Here is an 18,962-nt window from a genome sequence, read left to right on the forward strand (position 1 = left end):
ATATTATCATGTCCCTTTTTGAATGCTAAAATTTTATGCCCATGCATTGGGTAGAGATCTACAGTTTGATATTCCTTTGGTGTTCCTCAGAAGCACTCAGCTACTGTTTACCACAGGGCTGTTCTACCACTAATCAGGAGACTGCTGCTAACTCGTGAGGTGTGTGTACCCACAGCACCTGAAGGTTAGCTGGAGGGAGCAGACATCAGCATCTCTCCACAAAATTACTTCAATAAAAAACTGCTATTGAATTCCAAAACTCATTTTGAGAGACTATGACTGAAATTACTACTGTTATTAAAATTTCATTTTGCTGACAGACACACCTTGTTGAACTTTACCTCCCCGTGTCTCATGATGGAGCTCTAAAACTTCATTTTACTCTTCTATTTAGAAGGTTTTTGCTTACCTGTCCTGATGCAGTAGATTTGGAGGTGACAGATTTGAAAGAATAATAATAGTATACAGTGTTTCAACATGAATACAATGTGAAAAGTCTTACTATTATTTTCATTTTCAACCATTTAGACTATTTTTAAATTTTTTTACGTTGTCAAGAGAGAAACCAGCTGTGCTTTGAAAGGCACAGTAAATCTATAAAAGGCAGTCCTGGAACATGCTAAAGGTTTTCTTTAATGATTTGGAGCTATATCTGAATAAGCCTTCTGTAGACTTTTTTTTCCAAAATTTCATCCACTTGCAGAATAAATTACGAAGCAAGCCCCATCTGATATTTTAATGATATTTCCACAAGCTCTATTTATATTTGTGTTGGTTTTTCCTTTGAATGTGCTTGGACTTGTTTCACACCATAAACAATGTTTCTTCTCTCTTTTATATAAGTTATCCAGATTTGTAAGGATTGTTACAGGTGCTTTCTCTGAGATTTTCCTGTTTAGCTCTGTGAAACTGAAATATTTTGAGGAAGCTTAAACCTCTGTGCTTTCCTCTAAAATACTCTGCAGCTGGAAGGGTCTGGCTCCAACCTGTCTGGAGAGGCAAGGAGCTTGATCTTAGTATGTTATCCTGGAGATAACGTTGTAATGCTGATGAGAGGTTTTTATAAAGCTGAGGTTTAAAATCCTGACCCACTCAAACACAAACACAGCAACAGGAAACCAGCAGTGATTTGGTGTTTACTCACTGGGAATTAATGGGGTGGTGGCAGGAGTTGGCCTCACAGTTGGCTCTACATAATTGTCTTCATTGCACTTTCCCTTCGTCAGGCCAGTGTCATCCACAGCAATGTCACTGGGACCACGCCTTTTAAAGGCATCAAAAATAACCTGAATTCAGGAAAAAAAATTAGAATTTTGTAGTTGAATGAACCATTTTCAGCCTCCTAGGCTGCACCATTCTGTCTTTTCTTGAATGCTCTTATTTCCACTGTAATCTACATGGCTGCTACACTCAGGGGAAGGCATTGGGGATGACACAGAATTTCTCACAAAACAGCACTATGCAAACTGAGTGGAACATTCTAAGGAAAGTAGTAGCTTCTTCATTTAAATGATGAACATGGTTCAAAAATATTCAATACCTTTGCATTTTATATATACTTTTAAAATAAAATTTTAAAAACAATTCTGCATTGCTCATTAGCCCAAACTTCTCCTGAACTAATGGCACCAAAAGCTAAAATTAATCTCATTTTTTCTTAACTGGTCTTTAATATCCACATATTTAAAGTAATCCTGCAAACAAGGAGTTAGTGCTGGTGAACTACAGTTAGGTTTAACAATCTTCTTGAGATAATATGTGGTCACAGATTTCCTGGAAATCTGATGCAGCCAGGTCACAGATGCATTTATTTCCTCAGATGTTACATGCATGTTTCTAGCAGTGCTTGCCAGAAATCCATCAAAGCTACTGTAGCAGGGCAAACCATCCCAAATGCCTATAAAATAAATTGTTTTCAGAAGAGAGGTGCTGAAGGAATTTCTGGAATAAACCTCCTCCTTTTGTTTACAGATAAGTCAAGCCAGATGTTAATCAGGTGGTGTCAAAACCACTTCCACCTGCATCACACTTTCAGTGGATTAATTTGTAAGTAATTAGTGAAAACACTGATTCATAATCTGAAGTAATTTAAATTTAAATCTTCTCATGGCTAAATGCTTCACATCCCCCTCACTACTGAGATTTTATATTCCACAGCAGATTTTGATAGGCTTTGAACACTCCTGTTTTGTGGCAAGCTCTCATGATAACATTTGTTGTTCCTTGACAATGATCATGTTTTCTGAAATATTAATACTTTAAATTCCAGAGTAGGGAAAAGGGACTGTGAGAATTTAAATGGGGATTCCAATCTTCTGCATGCTAATATTTATTTGATGGCAGATATTTTTAAATGATACTAAGCATCATCTTTGGAACAGTGGAATTTTGGGTTCATTTCACAAAAATCTCTGATATCAGTTTAGCTAAAATAAATGAAAAAAGAAAAAAGAAGTGGCTTAACAAACCTTAAAATCAGATGTTTCATTTAAAGTTACTTGTCCATAATTCCAGTTGTTTCCATAGTTTCCTTCTTTCTCAAAAACAATCTTTTCCTGACCATGCTCATCACTGATGCTAACTCTTAAACGGTAAACATTATCCCCATACATGAAATACCTAGAGGGAGAAAAGCATTTTGGTATTATTAGAACAAAGCCAGATGCTATGAAAAAATGTCACACTTTTTATTTTATAATGTTTTATGAAATTAGGATTAATTTGAAACAAGGAAGAAAATAATATTAATTGTATGTTTAAATTACACCTGGAAGTGCAGAGGCCTAGTTAAGCTTCATGACAAAAAAACATTTTGGGGATTCTTAATATCATTTTTGCATAGAAATGAATACTGGATGCAGGGTGAAAAAGAAAATACATCATAGCAAAGTGCAAAAGTCAAAGCTATGAAGGAGTTAAACTTCAGATCTGGAGCTGAGACTGATTGTGGAAATCCAAACAGAACCAGGCTGGTGCTGCTGGCATGCTGAGTGGGATTAATATTTTAAATGAAAGAAAGCTCTTGGGGCAAATTCTTAAACAAAATACAGGTTTAGGAATTATGTAACAATACCAGAAGCTTAGACAATACATATCTGAAGGGACCAAAGGCAAACTCAGAATCCGGACTCGCTCTTCTACGAATCCAAGTCCAATGGGTGTTGAAATATAAAATCCTGCAAGACAATGGTCACACTTTAGCCAGGACAGAAGAAATTTCTTTCTTGTTTTTTCACTTATTGAATTAGAGTTTTTTATATTTAAAATAACATCAAGCACAGATAGTGTTGCATGATTTGGAAGATTCCCGACACAGTAAAGGTGAGCAATTATCCCAAGATATATTCATCAGTCAATGAGATATTAAATTGAGCTTTTAAGAGTCTTGGATACTCCTCAGAACTACATAAGCAGTGGGAGACTAGTCCTTTCCAAGTCAGTGGGAATTCTGCCTTATATTCTGTGAAGGCAGCAATTCTTCTGCCTTTATAAAAATGTCCTCCTGTTTGTCATTGCTTGTGATTTTGCAGAAGAATTTCCCAACATTTTCCTAATTTGTATAGACAAATGAAAATGGGAAATATGGATTGTGTGTTGAGAGGGTGACAGAATGACTATGTGAATATTTTATAGCAAGGTGAGGCACTATAAACAAACAAAAAAACCCCCCCTTTATTTGTGAAATTGGGTTTGTAGCTTTTTCCTGAGATAATTTGTTGCAGCTGGGAATTTGGGCATCATAAGAGGCCAGGCCATAGAAGCCCTGAGATTTGTCATAAGAAATGCAAACTTAGGCAGCTTTAAAATAAAATTCTTGCTTTTTTTAAATCATGAGTGTGATCTTGTATTTTCTTCTATCTAACTAATACATATATATGCAAATATTATATTAACAGAATTTTCAAATTAATATAATTATAATTATATTAATTAAATTATACACACTTTATTATGTTATTTATAATTCCAGATAATCTAGTTTTTATCATGTGGGAGGCTAAAATTCCTAAAAATTAATCTGAAATCTGAATCAGGCCTATCAGACCTTTAAATTTCCTCTGTTGACTTAGAGAGCCTGCAGTAAAATAGACATGGTGTCTAACTTAAAGAAAAAAGTTTTTCACATAGTCAAAAGGTCAGTTCTCTGTCTTAGTTTCATCAATTCTCTGAGCATTCAGAGTCAATTTTTGAATGTGTATTAAGGCCTTTATTTTTCAGGAGCAGAAAAAACCAACAAAAATAGTGTTTCACTGACTATAATAGCTGGATATTTATGATGCAATTTACTCAAAATACGGGTCACAGAAATTTAAATATGCAGCACAATGGTAACATTACACATAGGAACATTGCATGTGTCAGCTTAGACTTGGCTCAGGAACACAGAGAGCACCTAAAATGGATTAATATTTTTGAGAGAGAGAAATCATTGTCAAGTGTTTTGTTAAACAAATTTTACATTCTTTCATCTGAATTGCATTCTAGGAGCCAAGTGGGAAGACAAAACAGTGTTCTGAAGATTGTTTAGAGAATGTGCATTTACTCAGAGAGGGGTGAATAATTTCTATCTGATAAAGTGCAGAATGCTATTTTTCTTTTCCCAGGAGTAACTTCTTTCAGAATAATTTGCAATTTTTCTACTAATTTGTCACTGAATAAATTTTATGTAAGCCTTGCATAGAATACATATAACCATTTCAAAATCCAATTGGTATTTTATCTGGTTTTAGCTGGACTGACAAATCAGCTGAGACAGTGATTGTGTGGCTTTATTGTTGAAGCAGGAAAAAACTGATGGAGTCTAATGCTGGTATAAAGATTCATGATACTTTCAAAATCCAATTCCTATCAGTATTATCTCTTTAAATAGATTCCACTTTTGATATGACCACTCTTCCAATTGAGTTATTTAACTGTAGCACTTACTGAAGTGTTTGTGGTGTGTTTGGCACAGTAGGTGTGATTGCTGTGCAATAACTAGGGACACAGATGTCCCCTGCAAACTGCAGGTCAACTTTATTTAAATCAAAATTAATTTGTGACAACCACGATGGATATCAGCAGCAGAGAGGGATGAAACAGAAGTGATTTGCCTAGTAATACAATTATGCTTTTTTTTACCCCAAGATAAACATACAGATTTTTGACTTATAGCATTTTTGCCCTATAGAAATTCCTTTTTCAGATAAGGCATTTTGGTTTAATAAAAACATTGAAATTTTTAGTACCTCACACTTCAATAATTTTACTTATTCTCTTTTTTTTCTATTAGTTTTGGTATATTTCCTCAAGATGGCAATCAGAAGGATAAAACATTTTATCTGGTAGCCCTGACTTTTTTATGGCAGAATAATACAACATCTTAGTAATACCACTATGAAGAATCCATAATGCAGTGCTATAAGCTAAATCAAGTTTTCCCCTTAATCTTCAAGCCATTTTTTTGATCTTACCTGAAAAGTTGCCAAATGTATGATCAAATTCAGGACCACTCATGAAGGGAAAGGTAGGACCCTGAACTCTTTCCCAGTCTGAATCATCATCTAAATCTTGTATCCAGAAACAAAAGCCGTCTTCAAAAGTGCAATTGATTTTCTCATAATCTGCGAATAAGAACTTCTAGTAAATAAAAGATGACAGAGATGGCAAGTTTTTTCTTAGAATTACACAGGAAGGAGTGATGAACAATGTCAATTTTTAAATATGTTTGTAAACCAACCCACAGTGACTTAATTTCCTCTATATACAATGCAACAAAATTACTCAAATAAGTGTGTGGTTTGTACTTGTTAATAAAACACTATTTTTGAAGAGTAGCCCAACATACTCTTGCACTCATTCACCAACCTTCATTTCTGATCCTTCTTTTCCTCTTTTCTTTGCCAAGGCCTGGATTTCTCCAGCAGAAAGGGCTCACCATTAGAGCAGAGAGCTGTGCTCCCCAGCCCTGGGATGCCCCTTTCTTTATTCTCATTTTTTCCTTCTTTGCCCACATGGCTTTGCTGCAGCATCCTCATCACCTTTGTTCTCATGACAGTTCAGTGTCTGCCCGTGGTGGCTTGGTGTGCAGATCAGGCAGGGCTTCCACATGACAGGAACTTGCTGGCCCTGTGGATGCTTCCTGCAGCATATCCCATCCCAGCCACATTCCCTGTAATCCTCCTGCTCCAAATTTAGCAGCTAAAGAAGCCTTCACTTATCCAATTACCCAAACATGAATCATATTGCTGCATTTTGCTGTCACTGTAGATTTACCTCATCCAGACTTTTGTTAAAGACTATTTACTGCAGCAGGTATTTTCCTAAATGTTGTTTCTAAATGTTGTTCTGAATGTTTTATTTTATAAAGACATTGTGGTCAATGATTTCATAGTGTTGTTTAGTGAACAAGCTGGCTGAGAGGAATCTGATGGAGGTGCAGACACAGTTTTATTTACACAGATGAATTTTGTAAGACATCACCCTACTGCTAGATACAGGCCTGCAAACATGTGAATAGCCTTACAGAAATAATTGATTTGATATTTAAATCAGTATGAATTTATTCAAAGTGTATCTAGTTATTGGACTGAGGCCAGAAAATGCTGCTTCCCTTTCCACTGCCACTTTCTCAGACAGAAAGTGTAGATTCACCAAAATTTTGGGATAAAAAAGAAACAAAAAAACCCAAACACACACACACACACACACACACACACACACACACACACACAGAGAGAACACTTACTGTTTAGTTCACTCGCATTAAATGCAGTGTATGTTGCATTAAAGCCATTGTAATTCTCTGAATAATCGGACATAAACTGTGCTGTAGCCTCATGAGAAAAAATGTAAATTGTTTCAAGATTGGTCCCTGACAGAGAAGCTGAAAACAAATAAAAGAAACATACAGTCAGAGAGAAAATAATCACAGGCACATTAAAATTTCCAGTGTTGACACAAAACCACAATGGATTAGTTTGTTGAGTCTCAAGGAATGCTTTTCCTGTTGTACTGGGATCCTGCTACAATAGCTTCAAACTTTTGAAGCATTTAGCTGTTTGGCTGGCATATAAATATTCTGCATGTTCCATCTCTCATATCCACCAATATGGATATCAGCTAGTCTTTTACCATTTCTCATTCCCATTCTCTACCCATTTCCAAATAATAAGGATAAATAATAATATATCTTTCTGATATACTTCTCTTCCTATAGCCTATTTTCAGAATATGTTTCCCATCTCTGATAATTCAGCTCTATAGACTGAGCCTTATGAAAAATGGGTACAATCCCAGTTTTCAGAGTAGAATATAGGGACAAGGTATCATCAGTATTTCAAGATCTGGGTAAAACAATGTATTTACAAATACTTGTAAAGATTTTCAGGAAGTTTTGTAGCAATTCTCCCACCTTTTCAGTTTAGATGCTTTCATTTTATGTTACTGTGTGTGATATTACAGGAACTTCTGACTATACATTTCCAATGAAACATGGACCCCACGAGACCATGAGGCTGATGAAGTTATCAAGATTATTCAAATAAGATCTCAAAAAACAAGTAGAAATTTCATAAAGTGTAAGGGTTTTATCTGGTCAAATGAAAAGGCAGACAGATATATTGAGATTAATGTCTAACAGGCCAACTTTATGCAGATCCAGTCTTCCTTTTAAACACACAAGTGCAGCTTTTGATACCTCAAAATTATTATTTTACCACTTAGATTTTAGTATTATTAGCTGAAATATAAACTTACCTCTTAAAACCTTGTTTTGTCCTAATCCTTCAAAAATACTCAGCTCGTCTGCATATGGTTGTGTTTCAAAAGAAGTGAAGTTCAGTTTAATGGACAACCCTTGAGGCACTCTAAGGCAACAAAAGAAACATTAACTCAAAACTGAAAATCTATTATTTGACTTGTAAAGTCACTGAAGTCATTGAATGTTTGAATGATAAAGTCAGAAGCAACATGAAATTATTTTAATCAAGATTATTAATGAAGATGATCTATTTGTCTAACTTTTAGCTTGTAAAATTGCCAGAGGAGTTGGGCATAAGTCTTTTGTAACAGTGTGCACACACCTTTATGCACAGGGGTTAAGTGTATTCTAGAAACAGAATGTTCTGAAATTTAGAATGTTATTGTCACTTCTAGAAGGGGGTTTTTGGATGATTTTGGCTGGGTTTTGTTGTCCTCTGCATCTCATGGAATTGCAAACACTTTTTTCATACATGCTGCTCTTAGATACCTCACTGCTCAGGTAGCCTTCCCAAACCCAGAGGAACAGTATCAAGATATCAATAGGAAAAGCAAGATATCAAAATGTCTCTCCTGAAAGTCCAGAACACTGTCTCTTATGACAAACACAGGATTTGCATGCAGATTTGATGATCTCAAACCCACTCTTTGGGAAATTGTTACAAATCCAAATGACCGCACACAAAGTTTAATGACACAAGTCACTTGAAGTAAAGTGTAAAAATTCTTGGCCTTATTCTGCTACAGTTATGCTCTGTGAATAATCTATATTTAGTTTGTTCTCCCATTTCCTTTCCACTGGACACATGTGGTAGTCCAAATTCTAAAATACTACCAGCTTAGCTACCACTATGGGGTTTTGTTTCAGAATTCAGAACATCAATGAAAATAAGCTTTTAAGAGCAATCTGCTGGTGCTTATCAGTAATGATAAGTAGTCTGAAATAAATACTTAGATATTTTGCCTTTTAAAAATTTTTGGTGCTGTAATTTTATATTCCTCCAGATGGAAGAAATAGTTTTGGTTAGAAAAGAGTAAAACATATATTTGGAAGGTTCAGGAAGCTAAACTTTCAGGGAAATATTGGGCATATTGCTCTATGAATAGAAGAGATTTGGCATGAAAATGTGAAAGCTCTTCCTAAAGGTAATGGGGAAATATTTCTAGACAAAGGCAGGCACAAGAAAAATCCAATCTCAGATGTATTATAGGTTGCCTTTTAACACATATTTATAGGGATAATAAAAACTGTAGGTTATTGGAAAACCCAAAAGTTCCCTCACAGAAACAACTCTGAAAGAAAGACAAAATCTGAGCACCACTTTGATTTTCTTAGGACTTTACTCTTAGTGTTGCCTGATTTCTTAAAGCAGTTAAGTGGAAAATAAATTCAGATGGTTGTTTTTGGTCATTTTTCAATCTGTAATTGCACATATCTGCAAAACCTGTATGTCATTATTTGCAATTGCTCACGATTCTTTCCAAAATGATGCTTTTACTAGCTACATACCTGGCATAGATATCTACCTAACACAATGCTTCTTGCAGCTATAGCAGCACTTGGAGCAGCACCAACAGTGCAGAAGGAAGGAGGGCACTGGGGCCATGTTTATTTACTGGGCTCAAATTCTGCAATGCCATGAAATGGGGAACAAGGCAGACGTATTCTGAAGGGAAAAAATAGTTTTCTTTTCCTGGGACACACCTGTGTTTTAAAGCCAGGTGTTGTCAGTAATTACTGGTGAACAGTGCCACTGAAGATGAGAAGGAAAAATGTACTAAACAGAAGGAAAACTAGGATTTCAGGGTAAAGATGAAAGTTCTGAACAAAATCAAAGCTTAACACTTTCAAAGAAGCCTTTAGAATGAGAAGCTCAAACCTTTTGCAATTTTAAAGGCAATTTCTTAATCTCCTTTGAAATCTGCTGAATTAATACTTCTCAGAATCAAAGCACAGCCATTATTATGAAAGTATAATAAGAATTACTGCCTTTCAAAGCAATAACTTCTGAATTGGCAGTCATAGGAGAGATTTTTAGGACTGTCTAACTTGTGATCATCCAATTTTTTTTGATATGTACATTTTGATGAGATTTATCATATAGTGTGGTTATCTTTTTTCTCCCTCTCCTAAGAATTGATTGGACCTAGAGAGTCAAAATCAAAGAGCTGTCCTTGTCTGTAGGTATATACCCTTGATAAAAAAAAAAAAAAAAAAAAAATTCCACTTGTTCCTAAGGTTTAACAGGCATTTGGTGCTATTATGTAAAATGCTGACTATATAATTCTAAAACACATTCCTAAATTACATAGGTGCACAGGAACACTTAATTCACATATGAAACCCTTACACCTAAGTGACAAAGGAATTCTTGAAAACTCTGTTAAATAAGAATTACATCATATAAAGCCATTATCTGAAGACTACTATTTAATATAATCCTTCGGGGAAAAAAAAATCTTGCAATTATTTTGAGTTGTGAGATTTATTTTGAAGTTACACTTATGTTCCTCTGGATGTATATAACACACAAGATTTCTCAAAATTGTACCTAAGAATTTTTGTAAAAGGAAAAATTGTTGATATAGTGATGGAGCTCACACATGAAAGTTTTTAAAGAAAAGTCACATAAACAGAAAGGAGAAAATGATGTTATATGTTTTCTGTGCTGGGGTATTTGGGAATAAAAGCAAATGGCATAAGACTGCTGTGCAGAAAACAAGATCACCTCATAATCAAAAAAATGTTAGGTACAAAATTATTGGAAAATGGCTTACACTATTATCCATTGGCAAACAATGTTCTCATTATATGGCTTTGGATAATTCATAGAGTGAAAAAACCCAGAGGAGCCAGTCAACATGAATTTTCCATCACAAACTGCAGCTGTAAAGATATAATGAAGAACATTTGTCAGAATGACATTTGAAAAACAGAATAAGAGCCAAAAATGTGGGTGACCCTAGGTATTGATTTACATGGATTACCTTGGAACTGCTTTGTAAGCAACAATAGGAAGACAAAATAAAATACACTATCAACTTATTCCCATTTCTAATTCTTATCACTGATCTCAAAGAACTATATGAGAGGAAAAGCAATACAGAAAATTCATTTTTAAATTAGACAGAATCCAACTAATCCAAACTAGTCTAAACCAATCCAAATAATTCAAAAACAGCAACTGGATTTAGCTAATCCAATACTTTCATTTTACTCTATACTTTTATAATGAAACAAGATCTTGCCTTACCTGTTCTTATCTTCAACTGCTTTAAATCAGAAAACTGTGTTTGTACTACCAGAGACAATTTGATATCACAGGAATAAAAGCAAAAGGGGATATGGTTGACTATTGTTATCTCTGCTTTTATGAGCTTCCTGGTTCCTTGCCTTATATATTACTGAGTACTCAAAGAGATAAGTGGATCTCCCAAGTTTCCTTCCAGCTATTGAATTCATTCAGCTGAGGTAAATGTCATTTATCATCATCTATTTTTTCAAAGGGCTTTCAATAGTTTTTTTTTCCCTTGGTGTTGGTATTCTATTCTATGAAAGTTCTTCACTTTAAAATAGGAAAATAAAAGAATTTTTAAGCCTCAGCAAGATTGGAAATTATAATTCATGTAAAGATTTTTATTTCAGCAGACACTGAAGAACTGATGAAGGTTTTGCTTCGCCTCTTGAACCTTATATTAGTAATCTCTCTAATAATGTTTTCTCTTTAGTTGTTCAAAAAGTATCATAGGGCTTTCACATAAGGATAAAATCAGTACCACACATGATTATCTGGAGAGGTAAGGACAAGTTCATCAGTTTAAGGCAGCTGATCAGAAATTATACAGAGCTTTTAATTAATTTCAGAAATGAAACCATACCTATAATGACAGTCCAAATTACAAATAACCAATCATATTGAAAATTAAATGGGAATTTTATTGAACATAGTCCTCCTTTGGGAAATTATATATAAAAGAATAAATTGGGCTTCCTTGCGTGTTCATTTTATAAGTGTAAATTTCTTTCTGCCTATCATTGTAGCAAACACAAAATAAAAGTCAAGCTTTGTTTCATGCAGCCATACACCATAAATACAGACTGTGCAGAATGAATTTTGCCAACATGCCTAATGCATGAGCTGAAGTAGAAACATATTCCCTTTTGCAATCTTTGGGAGGAAAACAGAACACATAAGATTTTAAGTACATGAAGAGAAAAGGTCCATGAATGATAGTTATTATTCTATATTAGCATTAGAGCTGGGTATTGGTATAGAAGTAGTTTTTTTCTCCACTTGAATTCACATATTTCCTGTCCTTAACAATGAGAAGAAGAAAATCAGTGTGAGAGGAAGGAAAGCACCCAGCTTGTATCACGAAAGATTACAAAAATGAAGATAATGAAAAAGTGGTGCTGTTAACAAGTAAGACATAACCTGATCTGAAAGGAATCTTATAGTACGGACAATAATAAAAAAGATAATCATACTTTTCTAACAAAATCAATGACAAGTGTTTGTTCATTCATTTCTCTTAGAATCACAGAATGGGTCAGGTTGGAAGGGACCCCAGTGGGTCCAACCTCCCTGCTCAAGCAGGATCAACCCAGAGCACATGGGAGAGGATTGTGCCCAGGTGATTCTGGAATATCTCCAGTGAGGGACACTCCACACCCTCTCTGGTGTGTGATCTATCCCAGTGTTTGGTCACTGCACAGTGAAGAATTTCTTCCTCATGTTCAGGTGGAACTTCCAGTGCATCAATTCCTGCCCCTTGTCCCATTGCTGGGCACCACTGAGCAGAGCCTGGTCCCTGCTCTGACCCCTCCCTGCAGACACTCACAGACACTGATGAGGTCCCTTCTCAGTCATCTCTTCTTGAGGCTGAACAGCCCCAGCTCCCTCAGCCTTTCCTCACAAGAGAGATGCTCCTATCCCCTTCCATTATGATTGTTCTAATCTTCTTATTGTTCTCTTTTATTTGTTCCTTATCTCTTAAGAGACAGTGGGTAAATTCAAACAGGTCCTTAGGTGTACAGCTAAGGAATGTGTCAGGAATGAGCAGGAAGACAGCAGGGACTGGTCCTTTTTCCCTAAAGAACCTCCCAGTGCTTCCTCCTTGCAGGAAGGAGGTGGATGGGCATGGAAGTCATTACATTTTGGCTCATCCTGGAGCCCAAAGAAAAGCTGCAGTTGTTCTCCTAAGGAGACAGGAGATATCCTTTGAAGGAGCCACTTCTACTCTTTCCCCAGCACGTATCTTGCTGTCTAGTTCTATTCACTTATGTTCCATACATGGGACATTATGAGACCTTCATCCTGTTAGCCTTGAATTTGAGGGAGAAGCTCCCCAAACTGGTCAAATCCAGCCCACATATTTCACTTGACAGGATCTTCCTCCGCCAAAGGCCAGTCCATTACTTTCTGATTAATCTCTCTCAGTGCTGTAGGGATGCTGTGAGGTGAGGAATCACAAAATGACGGTCTAGACACATAATAACTGCAAAGAGTCTGCAGAAAGCCCTCCTGGGGTCAGCCTCCAGTCTCCCTTTCTGTACCCCTTTGTGCTACGTGGCTGCTTTACAGCAATGCCAGTCATTATTAGTGGCTGCTGCTCAGACTTCACATATCTCTAGAGACCCTTCCACTGAAATTGCTAGCTGTACTTTTGTGAAGCCTTTTGTTACTGCACTGCATTTCAGAGCCAGAAAGAAACCTTTCAAGATAATTTTAATCAATAAAACAAACAAACAAACAAACAAAAAAGGTGTTCGGTTTCCTGAATCCTTCTGAGAATCTGAAATTTTACTGAATTCTCTCTAATGCATGAAAGAGATGACTAAAATTCACTTTTTAATCCTATAATTTTAAACCATTGACATTATGAAATCAGAAATACTAGAGGGAATAACAATCAAGATGGAAAACAAACCAAGTTTTTTAGAGGAGAGCAACTCCTTTTATATGCAGGAGCACTTGTAGAATGACTTACGAATTGGTCATAAATCTCATTGTGAAACTCTGAAGAACTTCTGAAAATCTAAACAATTTTAGATTTCATGTGACCATATTAAGTTTCTAGGAATGGGACAAATGTGAAACATTAAAGATGTGGAAAAATTGGCAGCTATCCCAAAGGCACATTCAGCTTCTTACCCCTCATTCCACTGGTTTTATAAAATCTGCTAAGAAAGTTAAATACATAAAATTGAGAAGTTCTGAGATTTGGGATAGGAAAGACTGACAATGTAGTATAAGAAACATGGATCAGCAATTTGTGCTCCAGCCAGAACTGTACTTCTCTAAGGTTATAAGCCAGAACTGCTGCATTAGTGGTAACTGACCAAATTGTTTGGAAATACCAGGCACCAGTGAAGATGAACAGGACAAATCATCCAGCTCTCTGGACTGTAACTACAGCTGTCTTCCCTTCTGACACTGCTGATTTTTACTCTTATTAATATTTATTTTATAATTTTATTTTTACTTTTATTATTTGTACTTATTTATTTTATTTACTACTTTATTAAGTATGCACATTCCTGAAATTTTTACCTCAGTTGTGCTGAAATGAGGAATAACATGCTCAGTTACAAAGGGGAAAACGTTCACAAATTATATTTGGTAGAGATCTGGGGAGATGTGCAAATCACATCCAAAAAGAATGTGCATGAGAGTCTATGCCTCAGCTGAAAAACTCGACTCAAGCACAATTCATAACTTAAACCCTGTGTGGCCTCCAAGGCACAGCTGAGTCATGTCTACACAGCTTTGACTTCAAGAATTTGAGCTTACTTTTGTCTGTATCTACCAATATATAATCAATTAAATTCTGTCATATATAATAGGTATGAATGTAATATCTTCAATAAAATGTGGGTGAAACTTGTAAATTCAGACCTAGCTGGGGCATTGACCTGCTAGAGGGAGTCCAGAGGTAGCCACCAAGTTGATCAAAGGGATGGAGTTCTTCTGCTATGAGGAAAGGCTGAAAGAATTGGGATTATTCAACTTGGAGAAAAAAAGGTTTTGGGGTGATGTAATTATGCCCTTTCTCTGAAGGGACCCTACAAAAGAGATGGAGAGAGTCTATTTACAAGGGCCTGGAGTGACAGGACAAAGTGGAATGGAGTCAAACTGACAGAGAATAGGTTCAGATCAGATATTAGGAAAAGCTTCTGGAACAGGTTGCTCAGAGACTGTATGGATGTCCATCCCATCCCTGGAAGTGTTGAAGGCCAGGTTGGATGGGGCTCTGAGCAGCCTGGCCTCGTGTAAGGTGTCCTTGTACCTTGCAGAGGGATGAATGAGATGATCTTTAAGGTCCCTTCCAACTCAGGCCATTCTGTGATTCTATGATGGTAAATGAAAAGCATTCATTTTATGAGCCCTATAGTATTACTTTATGAAGATAAGGTCTACACTTTTTTTATTTAGCAATACCTAAAATTTAAAAAAAATTTAAATTAATAAATACCCCCAGAATAACATCTGTCTCATGAAAAAACCCCTATGATGGTTAAAATGAAAGACTAAATAACTTCTTGGGGTTATGTTATCTAATGCTTTCTGTGGAACTAAGATCTAGCTGAACCTTAGGACCTTTTGATTTCCTCAGCTGTAGAAGGACCAACTCAGAGCCAATATTTATTATGATCTAGCTAGATGCAGCTTTTATGATAAGTAGACATTTTGATGTGCTTCAATGATGTAGCACTGAAGTATTCTAATGGATATTTTCCTCAAAATGTTCAGCCAAGTCTCCCTTCTGAGCTGACTGCAGTCAGAAAGAAATGTAGGTAATGGGCGGATAATGCACAATTCTCTTTTTTTTACTGAAGAAAATTGCACTTATGACAGAGAGGTTCAAAAATCTTCACAAATCTGTCACAAATCTTCAGGATCAAGCTTTCAGATTCTTTAAAAACACAATAGGTCTTTTACTTGCTTGTTTGTTTTTAGAGCCCAGCATTTCACATGCTTCTGAAAGCTCGAAGCAGACTGCCCTCACTGTTTTCCTTTTCTCACAGCAGACTGGAAAGAAGCTTTCCAGATTTCTAGCATCAAATTCTATATTAAAAAAAAACCCAAACCCAACAAACAAGCAAACAAACACTCAGGGAGTTAATTGCTCCCATTTCTCCTAAAACATTTGCAATGTTCTATCTGAGACACAACTTGACAGACTTTTATCTGAGAGCTGAGGCTGTGGAGAGCAATGCAGGCAGCATTAACCCACATGCCTCCCCAGCAAACCTGCAGAGCAGTTTGGTGAGGAGCACTGCAGTCAAACTCCTTGGTGCAAACAGTTTCTTAGGGAAACCAGGAAGTCAGATGGAATCACAGAGTAGAATCCCTTGGGTTAGAAAAGACCTCAAAGGTCACTGAATTCAGCCTTTGCTGCATCACCACCTACTCTACCAGACCATATCCAGTCATTTCTCGAATACCTCCAAGGATGGTGACTCCATCACCTCCCTGGGCAGCCCCTTCCAATGCTGGACAACCATTTCTGTGAAGAAATTCTTCCTGATGTCCAATCTGAATGTCCCCTGGCACAGCTTGAGGACTTTTCCTCTTGTCTTGTCACTGGTTACCTGGGAGAAGAGCCCCACCTGAGCCTGGCTGCACCCTCCTGTCAGGGGGTGCTACAGAGTGAGAAGTTGATCCCTGAGTTGCCTTTTCTCCAGGCTGAGGCCTCCCAGCTCCTCACAAGGATTTTTCTCCAATTTTATTGCCCTTCTGTGGACCTTCTGCAGTCCCTCAATGTCCTTCCTGTGAGTGGCCCAGAAATGGACACAGCACTCAAAGAAAAGACAAAGGTAAACAAACTGACTGGCACTGCAGGATGAAAACTCTTTTTGTTTAACTCCAGTGGGGTTTCAGGTCTGTAGTTTTGTAGAATCAGAGATGGGCTGAGGTTGAATGGGACCTGAAAAGTCATCTGGTCTTAACACTGTTTGATATCACTGATGAAAATCTTCGTATTAATTTGTATATTATTTTGTAATTTACATAGGATTTATGTTAGCAATATTTCTATAGTGAACAAATGTATAACTTTATACTAAAACAGAAAGAGTCTAATATTTCATTCCTTATTAAGCACATGCTTCATTAGTGAGAATTTTACAGAACATTTTTTCCCCTTGCAAGATAAATAGTATAAAAATCACTCATTATTATGTTTAATAGAATTGATTTGGACTTCACTGTGCAGTTTATTGCCCATAAACTATTTACAAATTACTGACAGTGTTAAGCATGTGTAAAAAGACAGATTTACAGGAGTTTACATTCTTACCACATCTCTTTTCAGATTCATCTGAACCATCTGGGCAGTTCAAGACTCCATCACAAAAGAATTCTTCACTGATGCAGGTTGCACCATCAGCACAGAGTTCAGCAGGTGGCAAACACTCAGCTGGAATAATAAAGATGAGAGCAATAACAGCACAACAGTAAGGCAGTCTCACTACAAAGGAAAATTGACTTACCTCTGGTTGCTTTACCACAAATCAAATCAACCACTCTATTGTGTTTTGCAAAACTGCATTTTTAGAAGGCTGGAATGAAATATCACATACTAAAAAGATAAATTTGGCAGAGAATGAAGAGAGTTCTCAGAAGTGAAAGATGTTTTGAAGCCAAGCTTGAAGCAAAGCTGGAAGAAAATGTCCGTGAATTACTTTTTTTTTTTCCTTACACAAATAAACTACTTTATGCAACGTAATAAATGACATTTTCCAATTTCTTATGTTCAAATAATGTGAGAAAATTGTGCTTTGGTTTAAATAAAAGTGAATAATCTCTGGGTTTAGGTAAATAGAATTTAATTGATTTCTTCAGCTTTAACACATCACACTGTTGCTAAGAAATCTGATTTTTTAACCAGCATATCCTAAAAAAAAAGAGCCTTTAGATTCTTAAACACCAGAATTATCAGAAACCATATTCTTTTCAGATTTACAAATTAAATGTATAAGTTAAGAGCAAATTTCTGTTAGAAGACTGCATGGGCAGATCCTCCAATTCGTAGATCTTACTAATAACCTTTTCCTAGATCATAAATATTCATCTACTGCAAACAAACTCTTATTAGTCTTTAGAGGGTTTTGGTCATAGGTATCTTTAGAATTGAAGTAGGCCCCATTAAAGTGAACAGAAACATGCAGCTGAACTAAGCTTTGGAGAACTACTTTGGATTTGAAAATTATTAAAATTGCATTAAATTCTATAGAACTATTCACACAGTCCCTTGTCTCCTCTTCAATAAATATTTACAGAAAAAGGTCAACATTTCTGATGCAAGAAGGAAAAATCTGTAAAATTTCATCTTTTTCATGTTTTTTTTTTTTTTAACAGAGCTGTTAGTTCTGTAATCAGATTAAGTGTGATATTGTACTGTGTGTCCCAGACTGACATTGGTGGGGATGTTTTGTAGCACTCCAAAATGCTTTACAAAACACCCTCAGTGTTGGCAATGCAAATGTTACAAAACCACAAGATTTACCATTTTGCATCCAACTGGAAATTAAAATCAAACAAACATACTTCAGTAAAGTGTTGGAGGTGACACAGGGCCAGTGAATGAATTTCCACAGATGAGCAGAGATATTAAAACTGTGCATTCTAGACCCAGGGCAAAAATTCCAACCAATAACCCAGGAAGAGATTTTGCACAAGCCCATCAGGCAAGAAATCATTGTTTACGCCCAACATGATCAATTCTCAGCTTATTCAACTCAGAAAACTAAACAGCACTGCCACCTCCTGGGTTGAAAGAAATCAGCTTTTCCTGCTTAAACATTCTGACTTCTCTTTTAAATGGCAAATTTCCCTAAATTGTGCTGTGTTATATTCAATTAAATAAGGGCAGTGAACATGTAAGACTTGAAAACACTAAATTGCTTGCAGAAATCACATATATTCCACCATGTAAGAAGGCTGGAGAATGTTTTCAAAGACTCAAACATCTTCAACTGGGTTTCCATTGGAAGTCATACTTTGCTATCAGCTTTGCTTATTTTATTTTCCTCATAAAAGTAAAGAAGTAACATGAATTTTTAAAAAAAGGAGCTATTATTAGTGTCAATGTGTGCATCAACATGCACAACACACACAGCATTTTTGTAGCATGTACAGTCTAAGTCCCTTCTCTTTGAAGAGGTCTCCTTGGCCCAAGGTAAACCTGCATATCCTGAATTTTCAGGAACAGAATGC

At 36.2% G+C, this 18,962-nt stretch overlaps 1 protein-coding gene across 1 annotated transcript in view; it reads right to left on the reverse strand.

Annotated features, from left to right (window-relative positions):
- TMPRSS15 (transmembrane serine protease 15) overlaps nt 1-18,962 on the reverse strand; it is a 51,901-nt gene that overhangs the window by 22,860 nt on the left and 10,079 nt on the right. Inside the window, 8 exon segments of the mRNA XM_050971228.1 lie at nt 1,145-1,286; nt 2,469-2,619; nt 3,074-3,176; nt 5,454-5,603; nt 6,728-6,865; nt 7,738-7,847; nt 10,519-10,627; nt 17,044-17,163. Coding sequence (XP_050827185.1) covers nt 1,145-1,286; nt 2,469-2,619; nt 3,074-3,176; nt 5,454-5,603; nt 6,728-6,865; nt 7,738-7,847; nt 10,519-10,627; nt 17,044-17,163 — 1,023 coding nt within the window.

The sequence above is a fragment of the Serinus canaria genome, chromosome 1 (assembly GCF_022539315.1).
Source record: "Serinus canaria isolate serCan28SL12 chromosome 1, serCan2020, whole genome shotgun sequence".
Taxonomy (NCBI): domain Eukaryota; kingdom Metazoa; phylum Chordata; class Aves; order Passeriformes; family Fringillidae; genus Serinus; species Serinus canaria.